At 38.7% G+C, this 17387-nt stretch overlaps 2 protein-coding genes across 2 annotated transcripts in view; one reads left to right on the forward strand and one right to left on the reverse strand.

Annotated features, from left to right (window-relative positions):
• arl6ip1 (ARL6 interacting reticulophagy regulator 1) lies at positions 1–9202 on the forward strand. Its single transcript, XM_079646087.1, has 6 exons — positions 1–172; positions 1244–1377; positions 1902–2021; positions 3804–3921; positions 4377–4461; positions 8235–9202. Exons 1-6 carry the CDS (start codon positions 137–139, stop codon positions 8351–8353), a joined length of 612 nt encoding a protein of 203 aa, XP_079502213.1. The 5' UTR covers positions 1–136; the 3' UTR covers positions 8354–9202.
• Positions 8827–17387, reverse strand: part of LOC307016768 (uncharacterized protein) — a 21479-nt gene continuing 12918 nt past the window's right edge. The window contains exons 2-5 of the mRNA XM_079646084.1: positions 12901–13058; positions 12647–12820; positions 11872–12058; positions 8827–10459 (exon numbers count right to left, since the gene is read on the reverse strand). Coding sequence (XP_079502210.1) covers positions 10344–10459; positions 11872–12058; positions 12647–12820; positions 12901–13050 — 627 coding nt within the window. The 5' untranslated portion in view covers positions 13051–13058 and the 3' untranslated portion in view covers positions 8827–10343. The remainder of the gene's footprint in view (positions 10460–11871; positions 12059–12646; positions 12821–12900; positions 13059–17387) is intronic.

The raw sequence follows: 17387 nt of genomic DNA on the forward strand, positions 1-17387 counted from the left end.
ACCGTTAGTAACGCCAAAGCAACTGAAGGAGGCGTGTGTGCTGCTGCTGCTGCTGCTGCTCTGCGGGTCGTTTGCCTGTAAAAAATATTGCCAAATTCACAATAGAATCTCAACAGACGGTGGTTAACAAGTAACGATGGCTGACGGTGACAACAAAAGCGCTAATATGCTTGTGAGTATGACGTATTTGTTTGTCTTTTAAAGGGTTTTGTCTGCTGAGGGTGTTTGTAACGTTAGCATTAAGCGCTAATCTTGTGGCTTCCATGCAGCCGAGGATGGCCCTTTTTTAAATGTGTTGATTATTTAATCACTTACATTTTGTACTGTGTTTTTGCAACAACTGACTGCTAGCAATTTAGTAGCATACCCCTTCCAAATATCCGTCAAAGTTCCTCAAGAAGGTGACGGTGACAGCAGCTAACGCCAGCTAGCTGGATAGCTAGCTAGCTAGTTAGCTAACCTTTAGCTAGTTCAGTCCCATTTTCCCATTTGTAACCTTGTTACTGTTCGCTGACGGTTCTTTAGAGGCCTTAAATTGAGTTATGACATTTACACTCGATTTAACTTGATGACATGTGTGGTTAGTTCTAGAAATGTTCGCATTTTGTTTTATTATGTATATACTGCACAGTCATATCAATAGCAATACCGTTATCACTGCCTTTCTTATCGCCAAAGGCACCCACACCCTCAACCTGGGACTTCGATAAATTATTATTTAAATTCTGAATATAAGTATATTCAAAAAAGTAGTAGTACTGCATTGAATTGCACCGTACGCAACATTACTAAGGTTAACTTATTACTGACATTTATATATCAAACTGATTTCATTAGTTATTTTATGTTTAATGGTTAATGTCTGTATGTTCTTTGTCATCTATCTTCTTGGTACCATGTTTGGAATGTGTTTTTACCTTTACAGGTTATCATCTGGATTTGTGTTTCTCTACATGATGATCATGAATAAAATCAATCATCCATCTCATCATACATTCCCACATCTGTTAAGGGGCTTCAAAGTTAATGCACGTATCAAGTGTCATTAGAGTGGCTGTTGCAGAAGAAGAATTTTACATCCAGGCTTATGTTGCATAGCCTAGGAGAAACTTCTGCCCTTGACTTCTGCAGATATAGACCTGTTTTCTCTGAAATCATGCTAATGTTATGGCCATCTTGTTACCAAGTTTAAAGAAAATTCCCAATGTGTTTAATTTTCTAATGTATATCATATTGTGTCCAGGCTCAAGAAACGGCCCACCTGGAGGAGCAGCTGCAGGGCTGGGGCGAGGTTATCCTGGCAGGGGATCGTGTTGTGCGCTGGGAGAAACCGTGGTTCCCCGGAGCCCTGATGGGTGGCACCACCATGCTCTTCCTGTGAGTCCACTTCACTGTGTGCTGCTGTGTCAGAGTTACACACAGCTGGAAACATTGTTTGCATAGCATACAAAAAAAGTAAAAAAAAAAAAAAGTACCTACCCTGACTGAGACCCTGACTTTTGTAATCTAATTCCCAGGTAGACCAGTGTACTAAAACAAACTGGTTCAAAGACGGAAGAATAAAACGGGTTAGACTATAGATGTTTTTAATATAAAATCATTTTTGTTAAATAAGCTTAATTTTATGTTTTGATTGTTGAGAAAATTGAAGATTACATACTAGAAAAGGACTGTTTTGTTAACACAATACATTATTTACAAATGCACATGCCCTCCTCAATCTCTAAATCAGTCAGCATCAATACAAAGCCTTTGCATTCAATTTTCAGAAGTCTTTACCACTATAGCTTCAACATGCATGTGCATGAATTCCTGTACAAACCCTAGGGGCCATAGTGATTCAAATAGAAGATGAGTTTGTTAAAAAAAAACTACAACGAACTGCTTTTGTTTTTCTTCAGGATGGTTTACTACCTGGACCCATCAGTGCTGACTGGTCTCTCCTGTGCTGTCATGCTGCTCTGCCTAGCAGACTACCTGGTGCCCACCCTGGCACCCAGAGTCTTCGGCTCCAATAAGTGGTGAGGGCATGAGGATAAAATTGGCTCAACAATAGACCATAAAAGCATGTGAATTTCCTACTTGTAAATATACATTCTTCTTTGGCTTTCAGTCTCATTTTTCCCTTTGTTATGGATTTAGATGTCATTGTTCTTAAGTTGCTTTCAAATCACAAAAATGGACAGGCAGCTATTCTCTAAAATGATCTGCTTAATAAATCTCAGGGACATGATAACCACTAAATTCTGCTTGAGTGAGAGAAAAAGCTCTCTTCTTGCAATACCTGATATGAAAGTCTGAGTTGTCACTTAAACCTGTCTAAGCATTTGATGGAGCTTTGCCTTTACACAGTGCATACCAAACAGCCTCTTCATTCAGCTGTGTATTTGATGGTGAAAACCAAACAACCGGGTCAGGGTAGAGTGACAGCCTGCAGTTGGCACAATGTGTGTTGGATGAGTGCACTCAACCAGACACCTCAATATATTACCCAGCACCATAAGGGCATGACCTGGACTCTTCTGCACTGCAGCACATTCCACAGGCTGAGGCAGCAGACATGTAGGGTAGGATCAGATGGAGTGTTTTAAAGATGCATGGTTAAGTGAAGAGTTTTGTAATTGTTATACATGCTTCACTGCATGCATTCTGTAGTTTCTCAGTAGGCTAAACCCTGCCTTTCCTCTTGGTTTAGTTATGTAGGAAACTAACACAGGGGATGGGTTTCCAAACTCGTGCCTAGGTTTAAGAGGGAGCTGTTTTTTGTTAGATATAGGCCTATTGATCTGTATAGTCAAAATTCTTTAAAAAATGTGCTGTGTAGCTCATGCTGCTGCTGAGCCTACAGCATTTTCAGCCAGTTAGCGTGAGTGTCAGTTAAACCGGGCTACCAAAGTCTGGTCACGGCCCCTGTTTGGCTCCCTAACAACAAGGACGGAAATAGGCGACGATGGCTAAGCAGAAAATGAAGGCCACTTTTGTCAACGGCCCCCCTCAAGACATGCCCTACTCCTACCCTTGTTTAATCCCTTAGTCTTGCAGCACTGTAACATACAGGCACAGGGTGTTTTCTGGCCCTGTATAGTGGCTCAATCTGATCTTCTAACTAATGAAATGGTCAAAAATTCCCAGTTTTTCACTTTGACCTTTTCAAAGCCTATCATTTTTTTACCAAGTGATAGATCAAAAAAGGGTGAACAACCTAATTTAAAACCAGGATTTATTTAGTAATCATGAACATCAGCTCTGTTATCTCTATCAAAGAGCTTTTAACAAGTGAGGGAAGCTATTTTGATGTGACAAACCACACTGAACTTTTTCACTTCCTCTTGAGCACATGATCAGATGTTGTTGGTGAACATTTGTCTGATTTAAAACTGAACAAAAAACTTCAGGATGGCAAGAGCACAAATATATTACCTGGCCTCTCTTTTGTACTCTAAAATGTACCAGATTTATTTTACTTTTAAAATGTATCCTTGAAAATGTATGCTGTTTTTTTCCTTTACATTTTTTTTTTAATATTGCAATTTGCAACCTATATTTTCAGGAAAAGAAATAATGTAAAATCTTTTTTCTTTTTCAGTATTGTTCAGCGCTAATTGCTACATTAGCAGCAATGTAGCACAATATGGAAGCAGTTTATTTGAATTCCAAAGTCCAATTTAAAATTGTGAGGCTAAAATCAAGTAGTTGTGATGAATATTTATGATACAAATAATCGTGATTATAAACTTGGCCGTACTTGTGTAGCCCTTGTTGTACACATTTAGTTTTGTTTTAAAACCCTTCCTTGTTCCCAGGACCACGGAGCAGCAGCAGCGTTTCCATGAAATCTGCGGTAACCTGGTGAAGACTCAGCGCCGCACCGTGGGCTGGTGGAAGCGCCTGTGTACGCTCAAGGAAGAAAAGCCCAAAATGGTAAATTGCAAAATATAAAAGTTAAAACCACACCATAAGGAAGAAGCCAGTCAAATACTTGCCGTTGCATACTGTACACTTCGTCCTGATAGCTACTCTTAAGCCTTTCTTATGGGTTTGTCACAATGATGAGATTCCTCTGTGCTCCAGATAAAAATATCCTCGGCTGATTTGGCTTTGCTGCTCCACTTAGCAGGCCTCTAACTGGGTTACAGGCTATGATAATAAGTGTTTCACAGCATACTTTAACACTGTCAGACACACTGTTCACATCACATTTTTTTAATTCAAAGGCGGCTTTGTTTGTTTGGTCACAATAACAGCCAATATTCTGCTGATAAAAATGGTTATGTTGCAGTATCTCTGACAGATGATCCTCAATAACTGATGCTCTGTGTGCAGACAGGAAGCAGTTTGTGTGTCTGAGTGTAATGTGACCTCTCTGATCTCCACAGTACTTTGCGTCAGTGATCAGCAGTCTGCTGGCAGTGGCCTGGATCGGACAGCAGGTGCACAACCTGTTCCTCACCTACCTGATTGGTGAGTACATGCAGTATTTATCCTGCTTGAGCAACGGTTTTTTAATTCTCCTGTGTTTGTCATATAATTTTTATTATTATTATTATTATTATTATTATTATAAACCAGTAGGATGGAATGACGTTAAGATTTCTTCACAAAGAATATTTAAAAGCGGATATATTAAGTCTTTGACATTTGAGCAGCTTGAGGTGTTCATGCAGTATAGTTTTCTTTGGGAATTGGGGGTTATAATAAGTTATTTAGATGGCAGCTTTCACACAGTTTTCAAGTGCAGTTTAAAAAAAAAACACACACGGAAATTGATTAAAAACTACTAACTACACAGAGAACAAATGTGGCTGCTGTGGTGCACCACAGATCACAAACGGGTAGTTATCGTTGACGTGTCTGTTCCCGTACTGTGACTGAGCGCAGCATTACTGTGAAGCCCTACCTGTCTTTCCACACAAACGCCTTGGGCAAAGTGACAGTTAGTGAATCAGCAGGTCTGCCAGCTGTTACATAAGCAGAGACATGCCAAGAATTCATCTGTGGAGGAAGAAGTAATCAGATTATTTAAGCAGAAGAAGAAATACCATAGTCTTAAAATACAAAAGTATTGTCAGCAAAAGGTTTTTCAAAAAAAAAAATGAAAGTAGTTTCATGCCTTAAAATATTATTCTTTTGTTCCCTTACTGATGAACCCATATAGTGTTGTTGTAGTTTGGTAATATGGAGCCTGTTTAGGTACTCATTGTTATACAACTGAATGATATCATAAAGTAAATATGTTTTTGTTATGTTAAAAGCAATTTAATGAAATGCAGTCAAACATTATACACTTGTAGAGAAGTAGCATCAAATCTAATTACTCAAGTAAACAACAACTACCTCAAAATTGTACTGAACTACAGTACGTGAGTAAACATACTGGGTTTCTTTCCAATGTAGTAGAAATGACTTCGGAGAGCACATGACTCTGAAACGACAAATAATTCTTTATCAGATCTCAAGGCTCACTTTCACAGGCTACTTTCATATTTCTAGGTCTTAATCGCACAATCTTTTCAAAACTTTCTGGAATCTTCACCAACTATCTTGTTATTGACTGCTCTGCTAAGTTGTTTCTCAGAGTGCCATTGAAATGTAAAAAAAACGTCCTTTTCATAAGTAATAATAGAGTAAAGTTAAAGATGTGACAATTTGTCGTTGCATAGCAGCAATGTTTTGAACATGAAGCGTTTCATGTGTTGAGTCGAAAAAAAGAACTAATAAACATTCTTTTGACAGGAGCCATTTAGGGTTCCATAGATTCCTAGCATGTCTGCAGCTACTATTGAATTTTGAATTGAGCTGTCCCTCATAGATCTCTTTACGTTAGTGAGCCGGATCATTTGGCTCGGCTCTCTTAAAGCGCCAGCTGTTTCGGCTCCCAAACGGCTCTTGATGTTATCACCGAGCCTCAGTTTCGCGGCTGCGAGGCTCCAGCGCGTGCTCCACTAGCACCCCTCTGCTCATCGCATCCAAATCGCGCACGTTCCGTGTTGTCCTGTAGCAGGCACCGCTGATGTCGGGGAAATACTCCGAGAAGAATCCCACCAGACTCCTTTGCCCCTCCAACAGAGAGGGATGTCCTTGTCCTTTTTCCATTTCGTCATTTGAAATGATAAAAACTCTCGATCTTCTCTCGAATAAATTTTTTTTTTGTCAAATGACGGCAAGATGCCCCCCTGGTCTGAGGGCTTCCACAGATTCCAATGGTATAAGTATCATCACTGTGCGACCAAAACTCGCGGCAGTGAAAGCAAGCAAAGACAACACACAACTTCACTTAACTGTACGTAGCCAAAACGGCAAATACGTTTTACCTTCAGTGTGAGAAAAAGTTTTTAGAGAGTACTTGTCCATGGACAAGTGAGTTTGGCAATTTACTTGTCCGAATACATTTTTGACTTGTCCAGAATGGAAAATATGGCAACACACATGCTGCAACCTGCCTGTGAGACAGAGTCCAACCACACATGTCCAACACTATAGGCCTAATAATAATAAGACATTATTTTCATAGCCTATAGGCGTACGCTTTTCTACAACTTAAAGAAGCTTGCACGCTTACACATGTCCTGCAATACACATGCTGCAGCTGCCCAGCTGCTCACTGTTTGTAAAAGTAAATAAATAGTATGTTCATTTCAATAATGTACTTTCTATACCCTGCTTCATAAACAATACTGACATCCCTGTGCTCCTCCGAGTCTGGGGGTCCGGGGATGTGAGGAAAACGCGAGGACACAGACAGGGAGGCTGTTTCACTTCATAAAGGAAATGGCGGTCAATATTAACAACACAGGAGCTAAAACGCTTAATAATCTTCATTACGTGTTAAAGAAAGAACATAAGAAAGTTTGACAAAGATGAGGCTGTTAAACGGGCAGCGGATCCGCTGTGTGTAGAAAGAGAGAGAGAGAGAGAGAGAGACGCTGAGCTGCAGCGATCAGCTGATCCGGAGCATAGAGAGAGAGAGAGAGAGCTGCGGTCCGCGGGGTTCGGCCTCGCGTCCTGTCCTCACAACTCTTATTAATCCCGGGACCTGACAATTGTTATTTGTTCCTACTCGGAACCGAGTTTTGCTTCCCAACCCTGCCACTGTGCTACACGTCCCGCCACGCCATGCCCCTGTCTCAGTACAGAAAGCGGCGAGATGCATTTCCTTAGGAATTGACAAGCAGAACCGAAACTAACATTTCTAAACGAACAATGTCGGACACGGACAATTTGCGAATGAGTTCTGCCTTTTGTAAACTTAATTTGTCAATAATTTGTCAATAAATGAGGGCGAAAAACGTCACTTGTCCACCGGACAAGTTAATTACAAGATCTACTTGTCCGTTATTGTAAATAACACGTCCCGGACGGTGGGACGTGTGCTTTTTCGCACACTGACCTTTGCTGTTTTCTGATCAGAAGTTGTGTTCAATGGCATTAAAACGCATATAAACGCTGCTGACGGTTAATCCAATGCCTCTGTGTCAATTTCAAAGGATTGACATTTATGGCAATAATACTGGTTTTCCAGTTTTCAGAGCCTAACATAGCTTTCGGTTTGGGCAAACTGCATGCGCATCACTCTCACTCCTCAATGGTAATGTGTAGGTGGATTTGGGAACTTCACGGAAACATTTTTTCCCCAAGTCACATTAAAAAGACTCCAACTTGCCCAAAGCTGTCCAAACTGGGATTTTAGTGTTAAATTGAGATTTTGGAGTAAAGTATTTGGCATTTATTTCAAGTAAATTTTAAACCATTAATCTGACTATTTCAACGGTACTTCGTATATTCTCTATCGTAACAATCTTTAGTGTTTTTCAAATTTCTGTGTACAATGTGTTTAACTAAAGATACTGTGACGTGTTGGAAAATATATCAGGCTATTGAATCTTTTCTGAAGCTTTTAATACAAACTCAATATTAGAGTTTTGAATATAGTTGCCACTATATCTGTTATGCATTTTACTTTATAGTTTTATGTTTAAAAAGGATTTATGTCTTTTTAGAACACTGTTTTCTGGGTTAATGCTGATGTAAAATATGTACATGTTTGATTACCATATATCTAGCAATCCAATAAAATCTATTTGGTGTAATCCTGAGCACTTTTACATGATGCATGTAAAACTTGAGGTTTTACATGCATCTGCTTTTTATTTCACGAGGTTGAACACATGATAAAAGGCTTAACTTGTGGCTTTTCTAAGCTGCTGACACACTCCATGTTGTTTGTTCTTCTGCAGTGAGCTTCTTGCTGCTGCTGCCTGGCATGAACCAGCACGGCGTCATCACCAAGTACGCGTCCATGGCCAAGAGGGAGATCAACAAACTGCTCAAACAGAAGGAGAAGAAGAACGAGTAGATGGGGAGATGTGGATAGGAATGTCTGGAAGATGACAAAAATGGAATGGGGAAGGAAGTTGATTGAAGAAAGAGAGAGGATAGCAAAAAATGGCCCCGGCTTCCTCGGTCCCTGACACTTATTTTTTATTTTCACACATCGGATAAGTTTCATTTCTCGTACACCTTGTTTTTTTTTTACACTTAATTTTTTTTTAAAAGCTATCTGCCATGCATGCAGCCACCACCACATGAAGGTATCTGTTGTCACATGTTCACACACAGCACTGAAATGCTCAACACACAAGTACACACTCTTAGGTGACGTGTGTTTCATTTTAAGATGTCAGTAATGCTTTTAAGCCATTCCTTCTACTTAGACAACGTGACTACTGGGCAGTTTTGTAGCATTACTGCATCATTTTTAACCCCCCATAGATTCCTCACAGTATTTTTTTCTTTTTTTCTTATTCAGGACACTTTTTGCCACACAAGGACAGGTCATGTACAGTTTACCTTTTTTTTCTGCTTTTGTTATATTTAAAACTAATGCTGAAAACAGAACTGGATCTAAAGCTGAGCTCTTCAGGAGTTTCTAGATAAAGCCTACTGCTGTAACGCTGCTAGCTGGGCCCTGTGGTCTATTAGCTCTTCTTTAAAAACCCCACAGTGTGTAACTCATGTGGGGGACTCTGTGTAAATAGGCCTATCCCTTACTCTGTCCCTGTATGTCCTCCTTTTCTTTGTTATTTATGTGTTCCTCTCTTCCCTCAATTTCATCCCTTGTGGTTTGATTACTGTCTCAACTCATTTCATTATTTGTCTTTATTGGATTTCTTTACAAAAATGAATAAAGTTTGATTTAAATTAATTTATACTGGCATTTTGTATTTATTTATTTTTCTTTTAAAGTGTTCTCGAGGGGCCTGAGGTAGTTTAATAGAAAAATGACAACTGTTCATCTTCCGAAGATATAGCAGTTAATGGAAGAATATTTATCAGTTGGATGCATGCATACACAAAATCCTGGTGTAGCTCAGGGTCTGATGTGTGAATAAGAAAATGTCTGCAAATGCACAACTCCTAAAAACGTTGTCAATGAGGCAATGTTGTGTATAGCTTATTTTCACCAATCACACATGTTGGCAAGTGTGTGCAAATATTGGCGTGGTTGATAACTTTAGAACTGTAGAAAGGGGGACTGAAGGAAACGTAACTCGCAAATGTAGATTCAATATCTCTCAGTCAAAGGTCTTCTTGAACAAGCTGTAAATGTGAGACTATATCGTAATGCCTTTCTGGGAGACATTTTCAATGTCTTCTTTGCATGATGGTTAAGGATTGGGAAGAACAAAAGTAATGGGGAAAGTTTGAGGAGAGGGAATCTGGGTCGAAGATGAGGATCTGTGTAATTTTAGATTATAAAATTGACGCAATGTCCCTATGACCACTGGCTGGGGAATTTTCACTATTTTAATGAGATTTTGAATAACAAAACGCACCAATTCAAGAGATGATACGTTAAAGTGGATAGTATCATAAGGTTACTTACTTTGGTTCTGGTCCCTAGTGATTCTTTTTTCTAACCCTTAAATATCTAATGTTAATTGCAGATGCATTCATATCATGTTTACTTTCAGGGCTGTTCCCTCAGCACAACATGCCAGAGTAATTATTTACTGCAATCTGCTGACACACACCCCGTAGATGACATTATGAAGGGTGTGCACTAAGTTGTATTACAGAAGAGAAGGACTTTTACTTGTAAGCAGTTGTGGAGGCGCATTTACAATATTGATGTACTGTCACAAAGTGCTTCAGTGCGAATTGTACGGCAAAAGGGTCTTTCAGTGAAGAAAGCTGCGATTCATATTTGTCATTATTGATTAATCTGTCTATACATTTCTAGAGAATATGATATGAGCCACTTAAACCTCAATTCAAATGTTCATAAGAGTGAAAGTGTCAGGATTATATATTTAACAATGTTCATATATTTTGTTGTAAGTGTGTCAGTAGAGTCTGAGGGCAGTGCAGTCTGTCTCCCGGGGCCTCGCCACCCACAGTAGTTCATCTTTGCGCCTCCTGAAGGGCCCCCCTGGCCCCCCCGCCTGCTGCCTCGGCTCACCTGCACACAGGTTCATACAACTTTATAGATATTCACGGAATCACAAACTTTAACTGGTTGATAATCGATTAATCATTTGAGGTAATTTTTCTTCTCTGTCTCATATCAGAGGGAATATCTCTGGGTTTTTGGACGGACAAAACCAAACATTTAAAGCGATTAAAGGCTTCATTACAATATCTAAATGTGACATTTGAGAATCAATATAACTGTCAATGAATTGTGTGTTGTTTCTAAACATGCAACAAATATATTGTGTTGTACATATTCTTAACAATTATTAATTTAATTATTAATTATAAATGAATAATAAGAGATTCGGAAAGTTTCAGGAGAAAAGATTCTCTCTCATTTGGCCTGATCCGTTTATAGAAAAGTCGGAAAATGAGCGGATCAGATTTTGGCAACTTTGAGATTTCACAATGTTTTGTATTGGGTTATGCAATCATTAGCCAATAACCAACCAAGGTAACTCCCGCCCACCTTTTCAACTGCATCTCCTTCTAGAGCACCATCGTGTTTTTAACCAATCGCTTCTCAGAGGGGAATGGCCAGCAGCAGCTCCTTAGCATTTCAAACAAAAGAGTTTTATGGGATGCTACAATGCATGATTCGTTTGGTATTTCGAATTAAAAACTTCAGAGGAATGTTTTGTATATATCTGAGACAAATAATATATTATTGAAAAATAGTATAATAGGGGACCTTTAAATTAAAATGAAGCGCAGGTACTCCCTGTGACCACTGGAGAGCAGTGAATACCCAAACTGTTATCACACACTACAACTAGCAACACAAAATAACTGCAATGCTTTAAATACCATATCCACCATTGAAAAATGTATATAAAAGTGGAAAATATTTACAAAGTAATTATTTTGACGTTTTTTTTTAAGAGATGCTCTGGGGTATATTTAACATACAATTGTACATTTTTATCATAACTATAGTCATATAATGTACAAAGAATAATTATGAGAATAATCAGAATTAATATCTGTCTTTCTCCACTGAGGGAGTTTTTATATCACTATTGAACTGACCATGATATTGGACATTTAAACTTGAGACAAAAATGATTTACTTGAAAATGAACTGTCATGTTATATTTGCACTGAAGATATATTTGCTGGTATTTCCATAGATCTGGCTTTATAGTTGTTGGTGTGATAAAGACTTTACAATATTTTGTATGTCTTCTGATTGTTATAAGTGAACCTACTGCAGATGGACATTGGCAAATACATGAATCAATTATGGAACTCATGTTTTTTATCCTGGTTTCATAAAGACCTATAGAAGTTCATCAGAAGCTCTACATTTTGCGATGAAAAACTAATATTCCTGTTATTACATGTCTTTCAAACCGGCTCTGTGAACGTGTATTTCCTGTATGAAGCTGAGCACAGCACCTGTCAGCAGGTTGTGTTGGTGCCACTGTGTTGCTCTGCCAGCCTGCAGACAGGGTTCCTCCAGTGCTGGGAGTGTGTGTCCTGCTCTGTAGGAGGTCCAGGACTCAGTGGGTTGTGGGTTGGTGATCTCTTTGACGGCCTGGCCACTGCGGTACCGAGCCCAGTTCTCCTTCCTCTGGTCGGTCCTCTGCGGCAAGACAGAGACATGATTTGATTTATAATGGGAAACACTACAGGTGACATGGGTAATCATTTGTCATAATAGATAAAACGATGAAACTTCCCTTGTTGATTACACACATTTATACAATTCTATTTTGTATAACACTTTTTCCGAAATGATATGTTTAAATATTCAAATAGGGTATTATCTCATGAAATATCTGCTAACTTGCATACCTTTTTGTGAATAGGATAAAGACAGGTTTAAAATTCTTGTTTCATTTTGTGGACATTTTATAGACATATTATATCATGTCATATATCATATTAATCAGAGGTTTTACTGAGTGGACTTTAGATATCTCATTACAATAAAGGGTTAGTTTATTTTTCATTGGACAACATCAGTAAGTGAGTAAGTAAGTGTCCAGCAAATGTACAAAATGATGATACTTGGCATTATATATTGATTTATGATGTGTAATCATTAATGTTATGAAGCAATTATGAATATTTAGTATTTTTTACTATAATAATTAAGTGCATTTAACAGATTATAATGCAATATAGACAACAGAAAGTGTGTTTGCAGTTTTACTTTTGCTGCAGTTACCGGAGTTATGTGTTTGGGCCCATGCACGTCTGCAGAGTGTGACTGCAGCAGCCCCTGCAGCGGCCCCTGTAGCGCTGTGCTGAGGTCCAGCCGGTTCCGGTGCTGGGAGGGGAAGCTGGGATCTCTCAGGTGGAAGATGAGAGGACGTCCACCAGCAGACTCTCCAGAATAACTCTGACCAACATGAAGACACAACATGATGAAGAGGCTTCTGTAAAAGGTATGAATCTGTCGGGTATCTGACGGGTGCTGACCTGGCTGTGGGTGGTGGTGTAGCAGGGTGCTGTGTCACCCAGGTCCAAGGTGCTCTGATGCAGAGTCCTCAGTTTGCCGCTCTTTGACTTACTTTGACAGTGCTGACCATCGTGGGTCGACCTCTGGTCCCCGACCATCACACTGTTCATGACGACGTCTAAACCAAAGCTTATGAGGGTTTCAATGTCTTTCTAGGATACACTAAACAGAAAATAATACGCAAAGTTTCTGCTGGAATCTAAACCTAAATCTAATCTGAAATACCTTTATTCAAAATGGGTTAAAACACAAACACAAAAAAAGACCAACTTCTAAATATATAAAAGGCTACACTAAAACCAAACATCTACTAATAGCATGATTATAAGACAATTTCTTTATTAAAAAAAACATATTCTGTTATTTGAGCTCTGACAGTATTTTTATGGATACAGCAACAAAAACAATCAAAAGAACATGTAAATCAGTTCAATAATCAAATATTAAAAAGAAATAATCATAGAAATCACAGAAATCAGTGGCTTTCACCTAGTGCAACTTAGGCGAGTCGAAATCAAATAATAAATAATAAAAAGATTAAAGCCACTTAAGGACATTTGTTACCTAGCTGAGATGAGTAAGGCTCCTTCTGTGAAAATGTAGCTGTCATGGTAACCAGAAAACAAGAACACTGCAGTTTGAATTTACACCATTCAAACATAGACATGAGGTCAAGTTGTATAATAAGTTCACTTATCAAGTGTTTGTTAAAAGAACCTGTTTGACCAACCTTCTTCTGCAACAACAATCAAAGCAACAACAACCAACATACAATGTCTTTACGGCTTGGATTGTAAACACATGCAAATAGTGCAAAATTAAAGATACTGAATATATTTGTATATTTATTGGCTTCGACTTTATCCATTGGCCCCACATGTCTGACCCAATCACAAGATGGTTTAAAGTGTTATACTCTATTTTAAAGTTTATTTTCAATTACTGGTGTTTAAATGAAGAAAATGTACTTAAAAATAATGATCGGGTATCATAATAATACAAAATAGCCTTTATTTGAAATTGAAATGTATATAATTGTAATAATAATAAAATAAAGATTTGTCTAGCACTTGTATACGGTGGGAGCACAACATTCAAGCGCATTCATAGGAGGCATAAAATAAAGAATATACATTAAAAAAGAAAACATCAAACACTGCAAAATACAAGCAAACATAAAATAGTCTGTAAAATATTATTTAAATGCAGTGCCAGTGGCGTGAATACTAATTGGGAGACTTGAATAATTATTTATATTATATATGCTTAAAAATGTATATTTAAGTCAAAATAAGAAAGTATTAGCATCAAAATGTACTTTAAAGGGGACCTATCATGCAAAATGCACTTTTGTACGTCTTTTATACATAAATATGTGTCCCCGGTGTTCCAGGGAACTCACCAAGTGTCAGAAAACTGACGTCAGGACGGTGGCGCTACGGCTATTGGTCAATTCTCCACCTATCAGGGGAATGAGAGGTTGGGCCACGGCCGGTCATAGAGAGGCGAAGTCCCTCCCCTTCCGGGCGAGCTTCATGGGACCTTATTTCGGAAAAATTATGTATTGAAGTCAATGGGGAGAGAAAGATTATCTTTCGATCCCTATTGAATTGTGCCACGAATTACACTAATGATGTTTGTCAATTTAAAAGAAAATGTTGTGTGTCCTAAAACTGTGAAGTAACACATCTTTTGTGTGAAGCCGCTCTGTGAACTACATCTCTGGTCTCGCACAATACACGTCACCAACACAAAGATGGCTGTCACGTTAGCACATTTCACTTCTTTCTTTCAGAACGAGGCGAAAATCACTACAAGTCTGGGCATGTTGAGAGCTGTACATACACGAAAGGGGAGTTAGTCGGCTCTGTAAGAGCCAGCATGCGGGACCGGCTTTACAAGGTTTCGGTGAGTAACATGAGTACAATGTGTAACGTTAATGTCAGCTAGCTAACATTAGCTAACAAGGTACACTAACGTGTTTTGTTTTAGCAACTAGTTTTCTCGTTAAGAACTTCGTGGTCTCTGTGTATGCTGTGGATAACATTAGTGTTCACAAGAACAAGGTACACTCCCGTGTTTTGTTTTAGTTGCTCTTCAGATTGAAGCGGAAAGTTTCATATTGACTGTACTGTATGTGTCATCTCCTTTTACATCTCGTGTCATTTGATAGACCCTCCAGAAAAACGCGGGCAAAAATCCTTGATTATGCGGGCTAAATTCCTTGATTATGCGGGTTAAAATCCTTGATTATGCGATTAAACATGCGGGGTTTTTATGTGATTTTATGCGGTGAAATTGCGGGAAGTTGCGAAATATGCGGAAAGTTGCAAAATATGCAAAATATGCAGGGGAAAAGAATAACAATTTTATTAAATATTGGGCTGTCTTATTTATTCTCTCTCACACACAACCTGCCACTAACGTTAAACCCCTTTACTATTCAAATAAACACATTCAATGTTTATTTATTGTAAAAGCAATAGAGAACCGCAGTGAAGCGTCGTAAAACCCGGAAGTAAACTTCTTCCGGTTCCTTCGCGAAAAGCCAATGCAAATTCTCCATAGGATTTTGGAAAATAGCTCGAAATAAGGTCTGTGGTTGACACACATTTAAGAGAGGGATCACGTTTTGTTCAGCCGGATAATCTCCATATGTTAACCCTACTTTTATAATTTTTGAATCATAAATCTAGTCGCCAAAAGCAAAATGCTAACGTTATGCTATAAGCGAACTACAAGCCAGTACAGCAGCAGGGTCGCACGACTTCAACGTCACGCCAATTTAAGATCGTTTCAACTGACTTGCACTGAAACTGCACTTTGAACACTTTAAATATATTAACATTTTAAACTGTATACCCCGGTTATCTAGGCCCGTTTTGTTTAATGTATACCACGTTTATCTAGGCCCTTTTTGTTTTATGTTTACATGTCACACTGTGGGAAACGATATTTCGATATTTCTGGATGTATAACACATGTAGAATTTTTGACAATAAAGCTGAATTTGAGTTTCGCGTGCTTGCATATTTTAACAAAGCTTTTCATTTTAGCCACACTGAATTGAACTAGAAGTCATGGCTGTGTTAATTACCAGTCTGATATCGTTTTACAAAGATGACAAGAAGAGTGTAGATAGAGGAGAGAACCACTACAAGTCAGGACACGTTACAGTGCAGCCTAGATGAAGGTGTGCTTACCGGTGTTGTCAGGGCTAGCATGAGGGACAAGGTTTATAGTGTCGGTGAGTAGTGATAGCAAGAGTACCGTTAACCTTTTCAGACCGAGTTAATTTATTCACATTAATTCCCATCAACAAATCAATTGTATGTGTCACATGAAATCTTTATTAGGCAAGGCAAGTTTATTTATATAGCACTTTTCAACACAAGGCAATTCAAAGTGCTTTACAAAAAATGAAAGACATTAAGAAAATGGCATTTCAAATCAGTCATTAAAAAGAAAAGCTAATAAAATAAACATTAAAAGAAAAAATACATGGATAAAAGTTACAGTGCAGTCTAAGATATGAATAGTTCAATTAAGAGCAGCGACAAAAAGAAAAGTCTTCAGCCTGGATTTAAAAGTAGTAAGAGTTGCAGCGGACCTGCAGCTTTCTGGGAGTTTGTTCCAGATATTTGGAGCATAATAACTGTACGCTGCTTTACCATGTTTAGTTCTGACTCTGGGGACAGAAAGCTGACCAGTCCCTGAAGACCTGAGAGATCTGGATGGTTCATAATTTAGCAGGAGGTCAGAAATGCATTTTGGTCCTAAACCATTCAGTGCTTTATAAACAGCAGCAGTATTTTGAAATATATTATTTGACACACAGGAAGCCAGTGTAAAAACTTCAGAACTGGAGCGATGTGATCCAATTTCTTAGTGTCAGTGAGGAACCAGAGTAAAGACTTCAGAACAGGAGTGATGTGATCCTCTTTCTTAGTGTTGGTAAGGACTCGAGCAGCGGTGTTCTGAATCAGCTGCAGCTTTCTAATAGATTTTTAGTGAGACCTGTGAAGACACCATTGCAGTAGTCCAGTCTACTGAAGATAAAAGCATGGACATGTTTTTCCAAATCCTGCTGTGACATTAGTCTTTTAATCCTATATATGTTCTTTAGGTGATAGCAAGCTGATTTAGTAACTGTTTTAATGTGACTGTTGAAACCAATAATTAATTTAACCCGCTGACAAGAGAGCCCACCTCCGAAGATCGTGACTGGCTGAGGGACAGACTCGGGGGCAGGTTCTCAGGAATTTCTTGGCTTCTCTCCCCCGAGCCAGAAGAGGAACACTACAGCTTGGAAACACTTACTGTTCCTGAAATTATCAAATCTGTTGGGCATCAGGGACCTGAGGCAATTGTGGCAAGCATGGCATTGTCTGAAGAGCAACAGAGGGCAATTCAGGTGGCTACCACTGGTCAGCGAACCAACCCAAAC

The sequence above is a fragment of the Notothenia rossii genome (assembly GCF_949606895.1).
Source record: "Notothenia rossii genome assembly, chromosome: 8".
Lineage (NCBI taxonomy): Eukaryota > Metazoa > Chordata > Actinopteri > Perciformes > Nototheniidae > Notothenia > Notothenia rossii.

Bases quoted from the DNA above. Each gene is read 5' to 3' on its own strand.
- arl6ip1 (XM_079646087.1), top strand. From the start codon at position 137: ATGGCTGACGGTGACAACAAAAGCGCTAATATGCTT. The intron at 173-1,243 runs GTGAGTATGACG...TATTGTGTCCAG, and splicing joins ACAAAAGCGCTAATATGCTT to GCTCAAGAAACGGCCCACCT. The intron at 1,378-1,901 runs GTGAGTCCACTT...GTTTTTCTTCAG, and splicing joins GGCACCACCATGCTCTTCCT to GATGGTTTACTACCTGGACC.